This window comes from Punica granatum, chromosome 2, assembly GCF_007655135.1.
Source record: "Punica granatum isolate Tunisia-2019 chromosome 2, ASM765513v2, whole genome shotgun sequence".
NCBI classification, from domain to species: domain Eukaryota; kingdom Viridiplantae; phylum Streptophyta; class Magnoliopsida; order Myrtales; family Lythraceae; genus Punica; species Punica granatum.
The window spans coordinates 4,916,784-4,933,067 of NC_045128.1; the positions used below are offsets into that span (position 1 = coordinate 4,916,784).

Consider the following 16,284-nt stretch of genomic DNA (forward strand, 5'->3'; position numbering starts at 1 on the left):
TAATATACTTTAAAAAAAAAATTACTATTATGGGTAAATTGATCAGAAAAATAAAAGAAAAACCTGTTATAATATTTCAACCTGAAGATTCTATTTTCTATAGCCATTCAAAATATTTTCTGACAACTAACTTACAATGTATAAACCATGAACACTTCCAGCACAGCTCCGGTACGATAAAACCTCGGAATAACGAACATTAGCTGCGTCGAATTCATTAGACCACGGGCAGTCTCAAAAACTGAGCGTGCTATGCTTATTCATCGATGCTTCCCAAGCCATGAGAGGGAACTATGAATTGAACAAAACTATAAAAGTACGGTAGGGGGACGGACTTAATGAACCGATCTGAGATTCGAATATTCGGGGGTTACCATTTGAACACTTGATCCCCCGAAGCGGGAAAAGATGAAACAAATACATAGTGGAGTCTCAAACACATTTTCAGTATATCTGATTAGCAGGAATATTAATAATAATTAATCCCTACAGATTAGTTGAGCCAAGCAGTCCCCTTGAAAAAATTTACAGGAGAGATTATAAACCCTAATCACCCCTGGGACCGCTCCCCACTCCGGTCCGGTCCGGTCCGGTCAACTCGGGATGACTCGGCTAGAGAAAAACCTTACCTCTACACGCCATCCTCCGACAAACTTCCCTAATAAATTTCTCCAAACCGGGAAAAAAAATAATGGAAAAAAGAACTAAAAATCAGCTCGACCGGCCGGCTCGAACCTCCTTCAGATCCCGTTCAGCAGCGGCCTCGACTCGGCCAGGAACTCCGGGTACCTCGAGGAGCCGAAGTGGCAGCACCGCCGGAGCTCGTCTGAGAGAGGGCGTCGGCCGGACCTGGCCGGGTCGGATCGGGCGGCGAGGCCAAGCGCCTCCTCGAAGAGGGACTCGTCGCAGGGGATGGTGAGGGGGCCGGGGTTGGCGAAGCCGTACTCCTCCTCGGCCCGGACGAGGAGGCCGGTGAAGACGGGGTGGTTTAGGTGGGACGCCCGGACGACGTACCTCCTGCGGGCGGTGCCGACGACGACGGCGACGTGGCCTGACGGAACGTCCGCTGGAGGCTGGGAGTGGCCGCGGGAGGCCGCCCTGAGACGCCACCGCCGGAGCATCTGGCGGATCCGGACGATGCGGCGGATCTTGTTGCTGCACTTGGCTAGCGGCATTGCCTCTTTCCCTCTCTACTTTGCCCTTTCGGGAACGGAAGAGAGAGAGAAGAGAGAGAGTGGAAAAGCGGAAAAGGGCGGAGTGGAACTGAGCTTTGGTGGGAGAATCTCGCCGTTTCGGTATTATAAGACCGCCGCCGATGGAATAGCCCGTGGAGTTGGGGATATTTACGACAATGCCATGGAAGTTCAGTTGTGTTTGACCGTTGACTAAGCAGTAGCAAAGGTTCTCTTTTTCCTTTTTCTTTTTTTTTTTTTTCCTCTTTTTGATTTTAATTAAAAAATGGCGTTTTGAGGTTCGTTCCCACTTTTACCAATAAAATATGACTCAATCCGGAGTATGATACAATGGGTTGAAAAATGAAGATGTATAATATTTTCAAGTAGATTACTTAATGAACTCTCCCACTCTGCATTGTATAACGAGCACTTGTACGTTTGGTGTGATAGTTATGCATTGATCGGACATAGGATACAAAAAAGAAGCGTCTTACATAATTTTCTCGAACTTCTTCCGTTCCAACAGTTATATGTTTTGCTCCACATCAGAAGGATTTTCATTTTCATCTTTGACTCTGCAAAATATATTGGATGGAGCCCTTCCAAATCTTCTCTTATTCAATATTTTCCTCCAAATCCCTCTACCCAAACATATCGCGAAGCTACTAGCTGTGGTATGCCTACTCAGAAGTAATACGACCACGTATTCGGGAAAGATCTGGCTGGCATGACACTGGATCATGTAGTGAAACTCGAAGATAGTTGAGAACACATTATAATATAGAACTCAAATGGTTGAAATTTTGAGAAAATTAAGGCAGACAAAATCAACAACCTAAACCTGGTAATAAGGGATACGATTCGATAGAGATTCCCTTCTGTTATGCTTCTGGTTTGAGGCATCTAATCTTTCACCCACATGATCTAAACTAACATTCCAAATTAAATAAAGCACCATTAGTTAGTTTATTATTCTTAATTTTTTATCATCGGTTGAGCCGACACAAAACCCTAGCACTTTAATAAAGGGTTTACTTCATGTTCTTGCCAGTCAAAGTTAAAACAAAATATAGTCTTTGATTTGTTAGCAACACACACGACAAGTTTGATTACAATCCCAAATATTGTTTCCACTTCCAAACCCCAAAGATTGTGATTCCCCATGACGATTTCTGCATTTTCTTAGTTAATTTTCAGAGACGGCCAAGGCCCTCATCATGAGCATTATTTCGTGTAGCGTAACGTCGTGGTTCTTTTATCAATTGCTGGGTTTGTTCTTGCGTCTGCATGTGCTTGCGCACAGATTATCGTGGCCGAAGGACGACTTTGCATTAAGAGCCGATCGACTGCTTCTTTGAGTTTATATTTGAGAGGGAGCCGTTTGTGGTGAGCCTTAGAGAGGTTCGTGTATATGTATATATATATATATATATACTATTTGATATAAAATATATTGCAATTCAAAAATAAATTAGTTTTATCTATTGTTTTCCTTTTCTCATCATTTGATCTTTTTATTTTTCTAAGATTTTGATTAATAGAAATATTAGTACGATTCACTTTTGAATATTTACGAAATAACAAGTTTATGTGACGTATTCAGGTTAGCTTCAACAAAAAAGATCCCTGCTGGGTTATATGACATTTCAGAGCAACTGCTTGAAACATAATCTGCCAAACTCATCAATAATCATGTCCTCTTTAGAATTTAGAGTTCACAAATTTCAAATTCATAATATACGAAGAAAAGCATAGTGCTTTGATTCACTTCCTCTAAGTGTCTTTAAAAAAAACACACACACACACAAATATGTAACACATTAAGGTTCAAGCTTAACTAATATACTAATCAAAGCCTTCTCAAGGTTGAATCTGCATTTGAAAGCAGGATTTTAGCTCTACCCATCTTGGTTGTAACAATCTCTTCAAGTTATTAGAACTAGGTAATTCTAAGTAATTCTTGAGAGATTATATCATAGATAGATGTTTATATAGCAATTAACATCATCTTATTGTCTATCTCAAGATTTAATTTCGAAGAATCACCCATATATGTTAGATCACATTACATGCGAAGTAATTAATTACATTGTAAAAGGAAAATATAAATTGGTGAAGTAAAATAGGATATAAGATTGTTGGAAGAGAGAATTATGAAATTAGGAGACTACATAAAGAATGAAGTCATTCTAGTCAAGTAACTATTAATGGTTGTGGAAATATATAGTCGGATTAGTTGTGGAAATAACCCGACCTTCTTATTAATGGAAAAGACACTCGTTGGAATCGCCCGTCATCATATCATTAGTATTCAATAAAAAGAGAAAAGCTTTCTATTAAGCAAAAAGATAATTTATCAACAATATATATATTTATATTTATACAAGTCAATCAAGGGCATACTATATACAATTGTAAAACATATTTGTTGCATATATATATATATATATATATTCGGTAATTGGGAGGCCGAAGCCTGGGATATATATATATATATAAGTGCTTAATATACACGTTAGATTAGTCTTTTTGCTCATGATGACCAGTAAAATTATTAATTTTTGTCCTCTTTTAACTCAACTGAACCAAAAGAAGTAAACATGAGAGGGACAAGCAATTAATATATATGCGCAAGATTTGTTTCGGGTAAATTAATTAATTCTCTCCTTGGACAAAGTACTTTCTAATCCCACGATCCCTTGTCCCCCCTAAGCTTTAATATTAACATAGGAAGCCCCTTTCCTCTAAATTAAAATTAAATTTTAATTAGGAGATAATGCAAGATTTACAGGAATATATGCTGGGGCCCTGTCCCAATTATTCTGTCCAATGAGATCCTAAATTAGATCGATTGATAGTGACTTATTATAAATAATTAAATAAATTTGTTTTGGTAATTAGTAAAATTTCTGGTGGTTGGCTCAATTAATTAATTCAAGAAATTGCAAGTACCGACGTGGTTACACTTATATTCTCCGTTAATCAAAATGATGATTGCAGATATGGCCTGATCGAGTTCCTATAATCACGGGGAGAAAGTTTGCGATTGGATGTGTGCCGTAAATTCGCAAATCGTTGGGGCCGATCCAACCCAAGAAGAATTTCACGGGCGAAGAAGTCCACAGTACGTGTGTCACGTGCATGGTATGCTTCGTGATGACAGAGTACACAATTCGTGTGTCCGTGGGCGAAGAAGTCCGATTCTACCATATATTTCTATTTTCGGATCGAGTATCGTTTTATAGAATTTACTAATGTCTTTTCAATCATACTAGGAAATGTGTCGCGCTTCGCTGCAGGTACAAAAGTTGTATCAAATAATAGCTATAGAGCTATGTTTTATTTCATTAGGCTATTTTCTCAATCCATAGTTGTTAGAATATTGAAATATATTAAAAGAATTTATCTGATATTTTTAATAAGAAAATCATTATGATATTTCAGGATTTATTATATAACTAGGGTATACATTGAAAAATATATGATACTCTAAATTATTTTCGAACATATGTTATTATTATAAAAATATTAAATGAATTAAAAAACTTCATTATATTAAAAAACCTTATTAACTCTCAAGAAACTACCTATATAATCAATTTAATTAATTAATTTTCAAAAAAAAAAGTCCTCATCTCTTAATACCTACATTAGCGTAGAACACATGTTTCGGTAAGAAAAGAGAAAAAATATTTGAAGTAAACCCCATATTAAGCCACTTTTCTTTCTATAAATGTATAACTTAATTTTTACTTATTATAATATATCGTTACAATTTTATCTACGTCGTTAAATTAATCGTTATTATTTTTTTAAAAAAATATTATTATTAGTATCACGCATGGTACGTACAACCTCAGGTATGAGTCTTGTGATTGGGGAATATTCACGATTGTGAGAGATTATTCCTAAGTGTGATCATCCTTATTCGAACCTAGATTAGTCAGGCATAATGAACTTTGGAATATTAAGTGGAGCACATCAAAAATGACAAATAAAAAGTGACTATTTAAATTGGTGACTAATTGTTGAACCAAAAAATACGGCGTAGAGTAGTCACGTTGGTTTTAGGTGAGTCAGCACTTATTATCCTCAGGTAAAGCATCATGTGCAAGTTTTGTAATTGGAGAAAATTCACGAGCAGAATAGTTTAGTGAATCGATCTCGTTCAAATCTAAATTAATCGAATCTAGTAAAGTTCAGAATAGTAAGTGATACACGCCGTATAAAAAAAGAGACCTGTATAATTAAATTTAATAAAATTATAAAATACTAAAATTAAAAAAAGGGGGGGTGCGGGTGGAAAAAACCCACTACACTCTCTCCCTCATTCCTACGAACCTGCTTTCACGAGTAAAAGAGTTTTATCTTTTAGTAAGTCGATCTCACTCGAATCTAGATTAATTGAATCTAGTAAAGTTCGGAATATAACCCAGTATACACCGTATGAAAAAAAAAGACTTGTATAATTAAATTTAATAAAAATTCAAACTACTAAAATTTAAATAGAAAAAAGGTGGGGTGCAGGTGGGAAAAACCACCCACTCTCCCCCTCATTCCTACGGACGGCCAGCTTTCATTTCTTCTATAAAATAATAATAATAATAATAATATAATAATAATACCGGGTCTGTCTGTAGATTTCAAGCCACTCTCAGCACGAAGTCATGGTTTTATCAATGGACTACTCGTATCGTCTCGTGAAATATTCTTTCGCGAATAGGGTAATCGCTTCTGCGTAAACATCGAGAGTGGATTGCAAATGAAGGAATTGCATATGAACGCATTGAGAATCAACCGTTCAAATCGATCTTTTACCTAGATCATAGAATCACCATCACATTACTGAAAAGCGTCCGATACTAAATTACAATGGCCTGGACAACGACACCGTCCTGTTGACGAGACGCAAATCAAATTCAGCATCAGCACTGACCGGTGAAACGCAAAGCAGAGGCTAGGTGCCACCTGCATTACCACGAAATTAGCGTGATGGAAAACTTTGATAGCAAGTGCATTCGGATAACCGAGACCAATATCTGTCACAAGTAAAAGATCATTTGATGTTGCATAAGTTCATGTTTGTCTTCAACCTTGCTGAGCTGCATGATTTGGACTCTAAGAGACGGAAGTCCTAATTATAACAACTTCATGCAGCAGCCTGCATTTCCTTTGAATGGATATAATTCGATTTCTCGATTGATGGCATGAGTATGTGGTACAATAATAATCGACTTCATCTGTATATAGTTGAAAAGAAACGGAAAAAGTGTTTGAAGTGTTCTTTTGATCTGCACGTGAGCGTGTAGATCGCAGGGAAATGGATTTGGCTTAGAACTGCATTCATTAATTATATGAAGAAATTTGGGAAACGTCGAGATCAGAAATCAGATTTGGTTCGGTTGTTTTCTTCCACAGAAGATCGATTTAATCATCAACTTGTTAAGAGAGATATTACGTCGGAGCAGTTCGAAAGCTGGCAGTGTCTTCTCATTGCACGTATGTTGATAGAGCCATATATCTGATATGTCTTTGCATGCTGCAACAGAATTCTGGTGGCCATGAATTTGTCATCCAAATGAATACAGAGTTTCGAATTATTAACAAATTGTAGATTAAAAAAAAAGTTTTAAATTTTTTAATAATTTCCAGAGCTGTGATTGGTAGATTAAGAAAAAAACAAGAATTAGACTAGTTTAATCTACATAATAAAGAAAAGCGCCTAGAATATAAATGTCAAATTAAAAATAATAGTCTGTTTCAATCATTGAGAAATTAATTATTGGCTTATAATTGATTAGACAGGGTCGAAGTACTTCTTCAATGTTGGACTCAAATAGGGAGGCTCTGCAATTAATACTCGACCCATTCCGGGAAGAAACGAAACCGGATTAGTCGTGATACATTGACAAGACCAGATGATCTGAATTCGAGTCGAGTTGCCTCCAGCTTGCACTTGTGGGTTATTGATGAGATCGTGGTCCAGGAGGATAAACCGGGTCAAACCTAATAAATTAAGTTTGATCCACATATAAATGACATTTTGTACGATGCCCATATTGCGCACTTGACGGATCATACAGTTATAAGTGCTATGATAATCACCGTCGAGACCTCTCGGTGCCAAATACAAACTCATGAACTTCCATGTAATTTTCAATGTGCAGCCGCTGCACATTGTTTGAGTTTTCCAGCACGGACTACAGCCGAATCTGATTGCCCTCGCTAAGGAAAGAGCCAACACTCAGAAATAACAATTATAGAAGGATCTAACCATAGGTTAAATTTTCAGTGTAACGAAGCCGGACCTGCCATATCAATTTCTTAATTCGTCAAGGATCTTCATGTTGCACATTCCATGCAGGAGAATGAAAAGAAAACGGAATCGGATTGAAATGTCAAGTTATTGCAGCTGGTGCACACCGCCTTTGTTTATCCTTTTGTCTTAGAGAAAAATGTCCACAATGGAAATGAGAACTCAAGCATCGTTTGGTCAAGGAAAAATGCCATTACCCAAGAATAGATGCACAAAAATCTTGAGAAATTTGTAATTCTGCAGAGTTTGCAATGGCCTCCTGATTCTTATGGTAAGGCAATCCGGTAAAATCCTACTAACTCCATTATTGGATCGCTAACTCGAACGTCATAACTCAATCCACATTCTTTGTTTTCTCTCTGAAGAGACATCATCCCTCGGAACCACACTGTAAAAGAAATGAAAAACTCTAGTGGTGAGCCTTCGCTTCAGCTTTTCTTTGGGACTTCGCCTTTGCCTAGCAAAATCAGAAATAACAAGTGAGAAATTTGAAGTCTATTAGGACAGAAATCACTTCTGCGTTAGAGTCAAATGGTCTGATGAGACAGTCAATAGGTGCTCGTCACAGGCAGTTTTCATATTGAGCATCATAAGCTAATGTGAGTACATTTCCAAAAGAAGGCAAAATCCTCAGATCAGACAGCCGTGAAATAACAAAAGATGTATCATTGAATAACCAATACCAAAAGTCATACACCTGGGTATAATAAATGATAAACTTTGATCGCACACCACATCTGCAAGAAACACCTCCTTATTACAAAAAATATATGCAATACGCTCTCAGTTCACAACTAGGGAAGCAGATGTATGCAATCCACTATATGCATATGCATATTGATATTATCCAATGAGATTCACCTATTGTGTCTGTTAAAGAAACTCAACCTATCACAGAACAATCTCATTTGTTATAGCATGTGCCAGAAGCTACCTTTCATCCATAGTAAATAAAAGGAAAAACACATATAAAGGGTAATAGAAAATTATAATACAAATTTACCCTTACTGGTGGACAAGACTTATGATGAAGTAGTACTTTAGAGGTACAAGACACACAGGGCACCTAATAACGTTATTAACAATGTTTTCAGTAGTCAAAGCACTACACGCAATCCTAGTAAGTTATGCATATGCATTTACTTGGTCACAGTCATACATGCTTGAATCTGACAAGGCAATTCTTTTGTTGCATCGCCTCTGATCATGACGTAGATTTATGAATTTTTGTCTCTAAATTCTTTTTTACCAAAGGGCATTTTCAGAAAGCAATGCATCTCTCTATGTTCTAATGTCTGCTTAGCATAATGGAAAAAAGCTGCTTCCCAATGCGAAGTGTAAAGTCATGCAAGATCCATAGCCCAAGTAATCAGTGCCGAAGAATGAAAAATGTCACAGCCCCCGCAATATGCTTCAGAAGCACAAATGAACCCAGAGACTCCTCACAACCGAGAAAAACATTTAAGCGTTGACCTCTTCAGAGGTAATTCTATGGTTAATAAGTAACAAGGTCAGCTCGAAACTTGATCATTGTAGGATTCTGGATTCTACCACTCGTGGGTAGTTGCTTGCAAGTACTTCAAAGTTCCTCATAGGCTATTAAAGACCTGCACTAAGCTCCTTCAACCAACCAATTACAAACATATTGAGGGCACACTTCATCATGCTATCGACCAGAATGTAGTCATTGTAGCTTAACAAATGCCACATGAGAAAGGTTATGCTCCTATAGACCCGAAGGCCATCACCGGAAAATGTAAGTAAGCTTCCTAAAGCCATAAACCCCCACTAACAAGCCCTAGTATTTGCCAAAACCCCAGTCAAGTAAATACTTCGATCAATACATTTTTCGAAGCAAGAGGCAGTTCAGTCAATATCAAGCAATATCATCCCAATGCATACTCTATAGATAAGGGTATAAGCATAATAATAAATCGTTGTCAAGGGAAACCCGGGATAAGCGCAAAGAGAAGAATGTGAGCAATGATCTGACAAGACAAGAGTACCTTGAGATACTTGAGCTTCATGTTCCCATAAACGAGCCCGAAAGAGAACGCCGAAACACGAGCCACCTATCCACCCCCAAATCCGACAGAATTCAATCAAATTCCAAGACAATCGATCATCAACGACAAATAACCAATCACATTGATTTCAGATCTAGCAGATTCGCTATTCTCCATTTCTCAGCGAGAAACCAAACACAGACGGACAGACGCAGAGAGGAGATGAGGAGATTTACCAGAGCGAGGGTGCTGGTCCCGGAGTAAGGTCCCGGCGGCGGCGCCATCAGCAATCGTTGACCGTACCGGAAACTTCAGATGGAACTCGGGAGGAAGAAGAGAAGAGTAAGGGAGAGGTTCTGTTGGCGACTCAGCCCTAAAGTTTGGGCTTTTGGGCGAGAGCTCGTACGGCGAGGCTATGATTGCGTGCGCTCTAGTCTATGGGGGCGTCCGTGGACCTTCCGTTACTTAACGGTGTCTGACTCCGTTGCGCCCGGCCAAGAGTTACCGTAGCAAAATGCTGCCGCGACTCGCATTCAGGATCGGTCTTGATGAATACTCGAGATGAGCTGGGCAATAGCTGGCTCAATAGGCTCGCGGGGCTAAACGAGCTTACAAGAAACAGCAAACTTTTTATAGGTAAGATCTTGAAATGAGTTTCAAGAAAGAGACTAGTACTTGACGGTGTTAGCTGTATAGCAAAAGCTTGATTTTTTTGTTTTTTGTTTTTTTTTTTTTTTTTTGGTTTTTTGGGCGAGCCAAGCTTGAGCTTTTCAATATTCAACTTGGCTCGGCTTGAACCGGTTAGAACTCCGGATCTGCTCATTCGGCCCTCCTTGATCCAGTTGACCATTAAAGGACTGAATGCAAAGTGCAGAACTAGTAATCTAAGATATCTTCCATATCTATCCATACATGTAAGTAAAATGGTATCCTATTATAATAAATGCTCTATCATTAAAAGGCAAAATTATTAAAATAATATGCAAAAAAATTGAGAATCGATTTAATCAGGTCAAGCCCAATAATATAAATCCAATATCTTCTAGACTTCTTAGAGAAGACGCAATTTTAAAAATATGTGACAAATAAGTACTCACAATTAATTATTCAATTAGATATTAATCTAATTTTTATTAGTATAAGGGTAAAATTATTGTTGTATATGAAATTATGGTAATATAAAAAATTTAATATTGTCATCATCAAATTTCGTAATTAAAATACGGAATCAGTTTTTTGTAAATATCTATCAAAATATGTATATTATACAATTATCATATAAGTATATTATTCATTGAGGCCATTAGTTGGAAAATATTTGTCGAACCATTAAAAACTAGCCTAATTTTATTAAATGATTATCTCATAAAACTTCAAATTAAGTTCGAGCATATTTTATTGTGTTAGAATGCAAATATATTTTAACATAAATTCTATAATTATAATGGTAAAATTATTGTAATATATGAATTTATGATAATATAAAAAATAAAAAATAAATATTTGAAATAAGAATGTCATTAGATTTTGTATTTAAAAAATAAGTAACCGATTTCGTTTGAATATCTATAAAAATATGCATACAGTACATTGATCGATTAGATAAATATATAATGCATTGAGATCATTAATTAAAATATGCATATCGAACCATTCAAAATTAATTTAATTTTATTAATTTTGAGCATATTTTATTGTACGTTAAATAGCAAATATGTTACAAAAATCAAAATAGTTATTATAAGAAACGATATATATATATATATATATGTATATATATGTATGTTTGTGTGTTAAAAATGAATATGTATATAACACCAATTGATATAAATACCACAAAAAAAATGATGATGTATAGAATTTCTAAAAATATCACGATCCTATAAAAAAAGATTTTATAACAAAACATTATTAACTGAAAAAATAAATAAATATGGACGTTATAAAAAATTTTAAATAATAAAATTATATTATATTTACAAAACTTGATACATGTGATAAATTTATATTAACAATTAATTTTAAAATGTGATGCACATTAATGAAATAGAAATTATCATTATAATAAGTTTTATTAAAAAATTTATGATTATTACTTGAATATTTGAATTAAAAGTTGAAAATTATTATAATTTTGTACAATAAATTTCATGTTTAAAAAAGTAAATAATTACAATAAAAATGATATAGATATATGAATATGAACCGTGCAAGGCATAGGACAAAGAAAGCTAGTGAATTAGCAAAATTGTTAATTTCCTAACAAATTTAACGTGATTTTACTAAAACACCAATTATTACTGGTTGAAAATCCAAAAGAGAAAATTCATGGAAATTATGAATCCGAAATGCAATTTAGTATTGAAATTAAATATAAAAATCCCTAAGTACATTTAATTGAAATCCTACACCAACAATGACCGCATCTTTGTTCCAGTCACCTACACAAATGAACCATCTGCCTCTCAGACCATCAACATTACATACAGAACAAGAACTGCAGAGCAGAGTCGGACCCCATGAGACATCCAATTATCGAGAATTGGACGCAATGTACCGGGCTAACAGTTGTGTAACCCCATCGGACGAGCACCTATTTGCTTGTTAGTCTTCCCCCACCCCACCAGAGACTGCAAAAAATTGTCCAAGCTCCAATGTTACTGCTAAAACCGATCCCTCCAGAAAAATGTAATTAATCTCAGGTCGAATCCAAAACACAGTAAGATTGAGCTGAGCTGAATTCAGGCACCGAGAAGAGGCCTGAGTTTATGATAACATGTTGTTGTGGATAACCGGGTGCGAATTACTTAATGGTGATGTATCGATTGGTCCCGTGCTTGGCCCAGTAATCCTTCAGATCCAGCGGCACTGACAGATCATGTCCCTCTTCGGCCAGTCGACTGAGCAACTTTGAGAACACACTGCCACTCATTTTCCGACCCCCTACCCGAGCATGACGTTTGTTCGGGATCTGGGGCAGAGGGTACATCGAGATAGTCGTAGTGCAACAGGAAGACTGCCACCCACCATTTCCCCATTTATAGCAGTGCCGAGGCACTCCAGTGCAAGAACAAACAGGAACAGGCATTATAGACCCATTGTAGTTCACCAGGTTCAACCCTTCTTCTCGACTGTCCCACTTGGACCGGACCCTCTTCTCCAGTGGTGGGGCCCACATGTTCAGATCCTCCCCCACTTTCTTGCCCTTTGACCCTCTTGCAGAATTGCCTTTGCTCTGTTTCGCGCGCTTTGTGCGGCCTGGCTTACCTGATGAACCATCCGTCACTTGCTGGTGAGCTTCGTCCATGTCTGCAAAAGCTTCAGGTAGATCTACCTGTGAAGGATGCGAGTGAGAGTAGGATGGTGATACTGATGGGTGTGCCCGCTTCATGCCCCTTTGCTGATTTCCACCAGCTGTGGAGTAGTTGCTAATGTCATTCACAAAGTACTGGAGAGCGGCCTTTGCACTGTCCCTCTCCATGAGGGCCTTGTCACGCTCCACATATGCCTGATTAGTCTGTTTGATGGCCTCGTCACGAGCTCGCAGGGCTTCCTTAGTCTCATTGATAGCGACATTCCTCTCTCTGATAGCATTGTCCTTGTCCGCTAAAATGGCCATGATCTTCCGGTTCATGTCTAGGGCATTAAATGCTTTCGCCTGCTGCTGGGATGGTATATTCCACTGCAGAAAGCAGGGGAAAATTGTAAGTACAAAATGTGGGAAACTTTAAACAGGCTAAATAGTAGGATAGCGGGATTCTCTTACCGAAGGGGGCATTCCTTTGTAGTAATCCATCTTCTGTCTCCCCTTCGCATCATCCATCTCAGCTCTGCAATATGGAAACTGAAGGCATCAACTGCTTCAAAGAGATCTAAGCAGAAGCCCTCAGGTTCAATTCATCACAACTTCCACGTAGATCTGTCTGGAAAAGAGTAAAAGACAGAGACTGGCTCAGCCGCAGGTTACCCGGAAAAAAAAAGAAAAAAGAGGGGGGGTTCTCCTCCTTCTTCACTTTTTTTTTTAATGTAAAATGAAGATTATCCTTTCTTACATTACATCACTAATTAGCTAAGCAAATTCAAGGACAAATCACAAAGCTGAACGGTCTAATATCAATCTGGAGAGGAAATCATATGATACAAACAAAAAGGGAAGGAAAAAATACCACAGTTCCATGGCACAGATGATGCAACACAATCGCAGAGTTAGCTGCTAAGGAGCTGAAGACAATTGGAAGACATGAAGAGTGGAAAGGCTTCTTGGGTTTTACATGCAGCAGGGAAATTGTAGTTTTTGACTTACTAGTCCAAGGTATACAACATGAGGCACTAAAACATGTGCGCAGGACCAGTAGCACACTGAATGGAAAAAGGAACTAGATATAGGTATTCCCCTATCCCGTAAGTTCTAGAAAACCTAGCCGTTGCTTGAAAAACCAACATGAAATAAGGGGAAAAAATAATTATATATATATATATATATATATATTTCCCCTACTTCCAAGTTTCTACACTCATAACTTCCAAAACCGTAAGATTACGTCAAAAATGAAGCAGAATGGATTATTTTTCTTCAAGATATTGCATTTGAGAATGAAGAACCAATTTCACTCCCTCAATGAAGCGCTGGGAAGTTCTGACAAAAAATTAGAGGCTGAAATGTAGTCTATGTACCCATGCATTGAGATACTCATTAATAAATAAGAAGCCTAATCCAGAGATTGTATTTGTTGGTTTCTGGCCATGTCGGCATCGGAGCTTAATTCGGCTAGCATTAAATCTCAAATGACATGTAAGGCATCAATGAACAACCACCCCTTTTAATATCACAAACTTTAACTAAGAAGTTTCTCAAGAATCACCTAACTAATTTTAGTTTAGCTTCACCGGACATCCTTTGCAAGAGCCCGGGCCATGCAATTTCGGCTCCGACAATCAGCGCCTTGAACACAATCAATCCTGACTTCAATAAAGTACATTTTCTTTTTCCATTTTCGAGCTACGGTTTCACAATGAGTTTCTGCCCATACTTCCATTTCAATAACCATTAAGATCTATGCAGACAGAACCACAGAAAGCAATAATATTCGAAAATCTCGCAAACCGAGCAGTAGCAAAACAACATGGATTCCGAGCAAAGCATACAAAATTCAAGAGCAGGGAATAAAAACAGAGCACGAACGCCTAAAATAATCTGAGTAGCTGATCGATTCATTCGTTTCTCATGCGAAACATACAGAGTGAAACATCAAGCAAAACCCTCACTGCGAGTTGGACCTCCTAATCGACAGGCCATTGCAATCAGCATCAAAACAGAGCAAGACAACAGAAACAACTAACGGGTATGGAACAGAACGAGATTAGATCTTCAGCAATCAACACAGAGGGTGAATTGGGGTTTCGTGTCGAGGCGGGGTGGTGCGGAGGTCGAAACTTCTTAAAGATTGGGGATCAATGGAGAAATTGAGACTTACGGCGGATGCGTAAGGAGTGAAGGCCGGCGGCCGGGAGGCGGGGCAGTCGGATTGCTACTCAGTGAGCTGAAATTCCGGCGGGGTCTGAAACCTCTGTGAGAGGGAGAGAGGAGAGAGAGAGAGAGAGAGAGAGAGACGGGGGCCGAAGAAGGCAGGCAGGTTGGCGCTGGCGGACCCGGACAACGATGTCGTTTTTGGACAGTTTTCTCCCTTTTTGAATTTGTGCTTATCCTTTTTATAATTTCTAGGATATAATATTTGCCTTTATTGCTGCTGAATCTGGACAAACCATATAATGATGAGCCGTGGTCTGAAGATGAACGCGGTTTCATTGGTAACTATCAGCTCGTAATTAAGAGTTTATAATAAAAAGGAGGGGAAAAAGTGCACGTCGAACTAATATATTTGTTTTCTTCCGAAACAAATATATTTATTTCTGAAAAACGAATGTGATTTCACTAATAATAAAGAATCAGTAAATTCTCAACTTATTATTGAGCGACTTTTGTTGTTAAAAGGGATGTTATCATATGGAGAAAATGCGTTAAAAAAAAAAAGGAGTTCAACAGAGAAAAATACATAATATAGTGTTCTTTGACCTAGACATAAATTTTTACTACAGAAATTCACTCATATAGATACAATACAACAATTAAGATGAAAAACTCCGTCTCTACATGATATAGAGACAGAATTTTCTATCTTAGAAGGTTCGTCTGAACAAGTCTCGTTTCAAAATAATTAGACAAAAAATTTCATCTCATTCTCCACTGAGACGGAAATTTGAGACGAAATTTTTCATTTCAACCTGATAGACTGAATAAACTATCTCAATTTTTGTCTCTCGATTGAGAAAAAAAGAGATAGGAGCACCATCTCTTCATTGGAGAGGAAAAATTCAGGGTGTGTTTGTTTTCGCAACAAAATTTAACTCAACTCCACTTATCTTCAATTCAACATCACAATCATTACTTTTTTTATTTTTTAAATATTTTTAACAATTCAATTCAATTTTTAATATTAAATTCTCTCAACTATTCATTACTTTTTCATAATTCAACAATACAATCATTACTTAATCATTATTTTTTCTCAATTATTTATTTCTTTTTCACACTTTTTCTCATAATTCAACAATACAATCATTACAAACCAATTAAAACCAAAACTCAACTCAACTCAACTCTCAATCCAAACACACTCTCAATCTTTCTCTCCGTCTCAATCCTCGAGATTGAATTCTGCCAAAAAATGTAAAAAGAAAAAAATATATTCGATCGGCAAAGCCTAGAGGGAGCACAGTCTATGCTTCC

At 37.3% G+C, this 16,284-nt stretch overlaps 3 protein-coding genes across 3 annotated transcripts; all 3 read right to left on the bottom strand.

The window, feature by feature from the left end:
- Positions 1-425: 425 nt before the first annotated feature.
- On the bottom strand, positions 426-1,281 carry LOC116194564 (auxin-responsive protein SAUR50-like). Its single transcript, XM_031523414.1, has one exon. It carries the CDS (start codon positions 1,173-1,175, stop codon positions 741-743), a length of 435 nt encoding a protein of 144 aa, XP_031379274.1. The 5' UTR covers positions 1,176-1,281; the 3' UTR covers positions 426-740.
- A 6,284-nt stretch (positions 1,282-7,565) lies between these two features.
- LOC116197938 lies at positions 7,566-10,106 on the bottom strand. Its single transcript, XM_031528219.1, has 3 exons — positions 9,734-10,106; positions 9,498-9,563; positions 7,566-7,948 (listed from the first exon to the last, which is right to left on the bottom strand). The coding sequence occupies exons 1-3, from the start codon at positions 9,779-9,781 to the stop codon at positions 7,901-7,903; spliced, it is 162 nt and encodes a 53-aa protein (XP_031384079.1). The 5' UTR covers positions 9,782-10,106; the 3' UTR covers positions 7,566-7,900.
- Positions 10,107-11,826: 1,720 nt separating this feature from the next.
- On the bottom strand, positions 11,827-15,164 carry LOC116197082 (protein BASIC PENTACYSTEINE4-like). The gene is made up of 3 exons (XM_031527103.1): positions 14,972-15,164; positions 13,264-13,420; positions 11,827-13,179 (listed from the first exon to the last, which is right to left on the bottom strand). The coding sequence occupies exons 2-3, from the start codon at positions 13,318-13,320 to the stop codon at positions 12,301-12,303; spliced, it is 936 nt and encodes a 311-aa protein (XP_031382963.1). The 5' UTR covers positions 13,321-13,420; positions 14,972-15,164; the 3' UTR covers positions 11,827-12,300.
- Positions 15,165-16,284: the final 1,120 nt, after the last annotated feature.

Bases quoted from the DNA above. Each gene is read 5' to 3' on its own strand.
- LOC116194564 (XM_031523414.1), bottom strand. From the start codon at position 1,175: ATGCCGCTAGCCAAGTGCAGCAACAAGATCCGCCGCATCGTCCGGATC.
- LOC116197938 (XM_031528219.1), bottom strand. From the start codon at position 9,781: ATGGCGCCGCCGCCGGGACCTTACTCCGGGACCAGCACCCTCGCTCTG. The intron at 9,564-9,733 runs GTAAATCTCCTC...GGGGGTGGATAG, and splicing joins GGACCAGCACCCTCGCTCTG to GTGGCTCGTGTTTCGGCGTT. The intron at 7,949-9,497 runs GTACTCTTGTCT...TGATTTTGCTAG, and splicing joins TGAAGCTCAAGTATCTCAAG to GCAAAGGCGAAGTCCCAAAG.
- LOC116197082 (XM_031527103.1), bottom strand. From the start codon at position 13,320: ATGGATGATGCGAAGGGGAGACAGAAGATGGATTACTACAAAGGAATG. The intron at 13,180-13,263 runs GTAAGAGAATCC...TGCTTTCTGCAG, and splicing joins ACAAAGGAATGCCCCCTTCG to TGGAATATACCATCCCAGCA.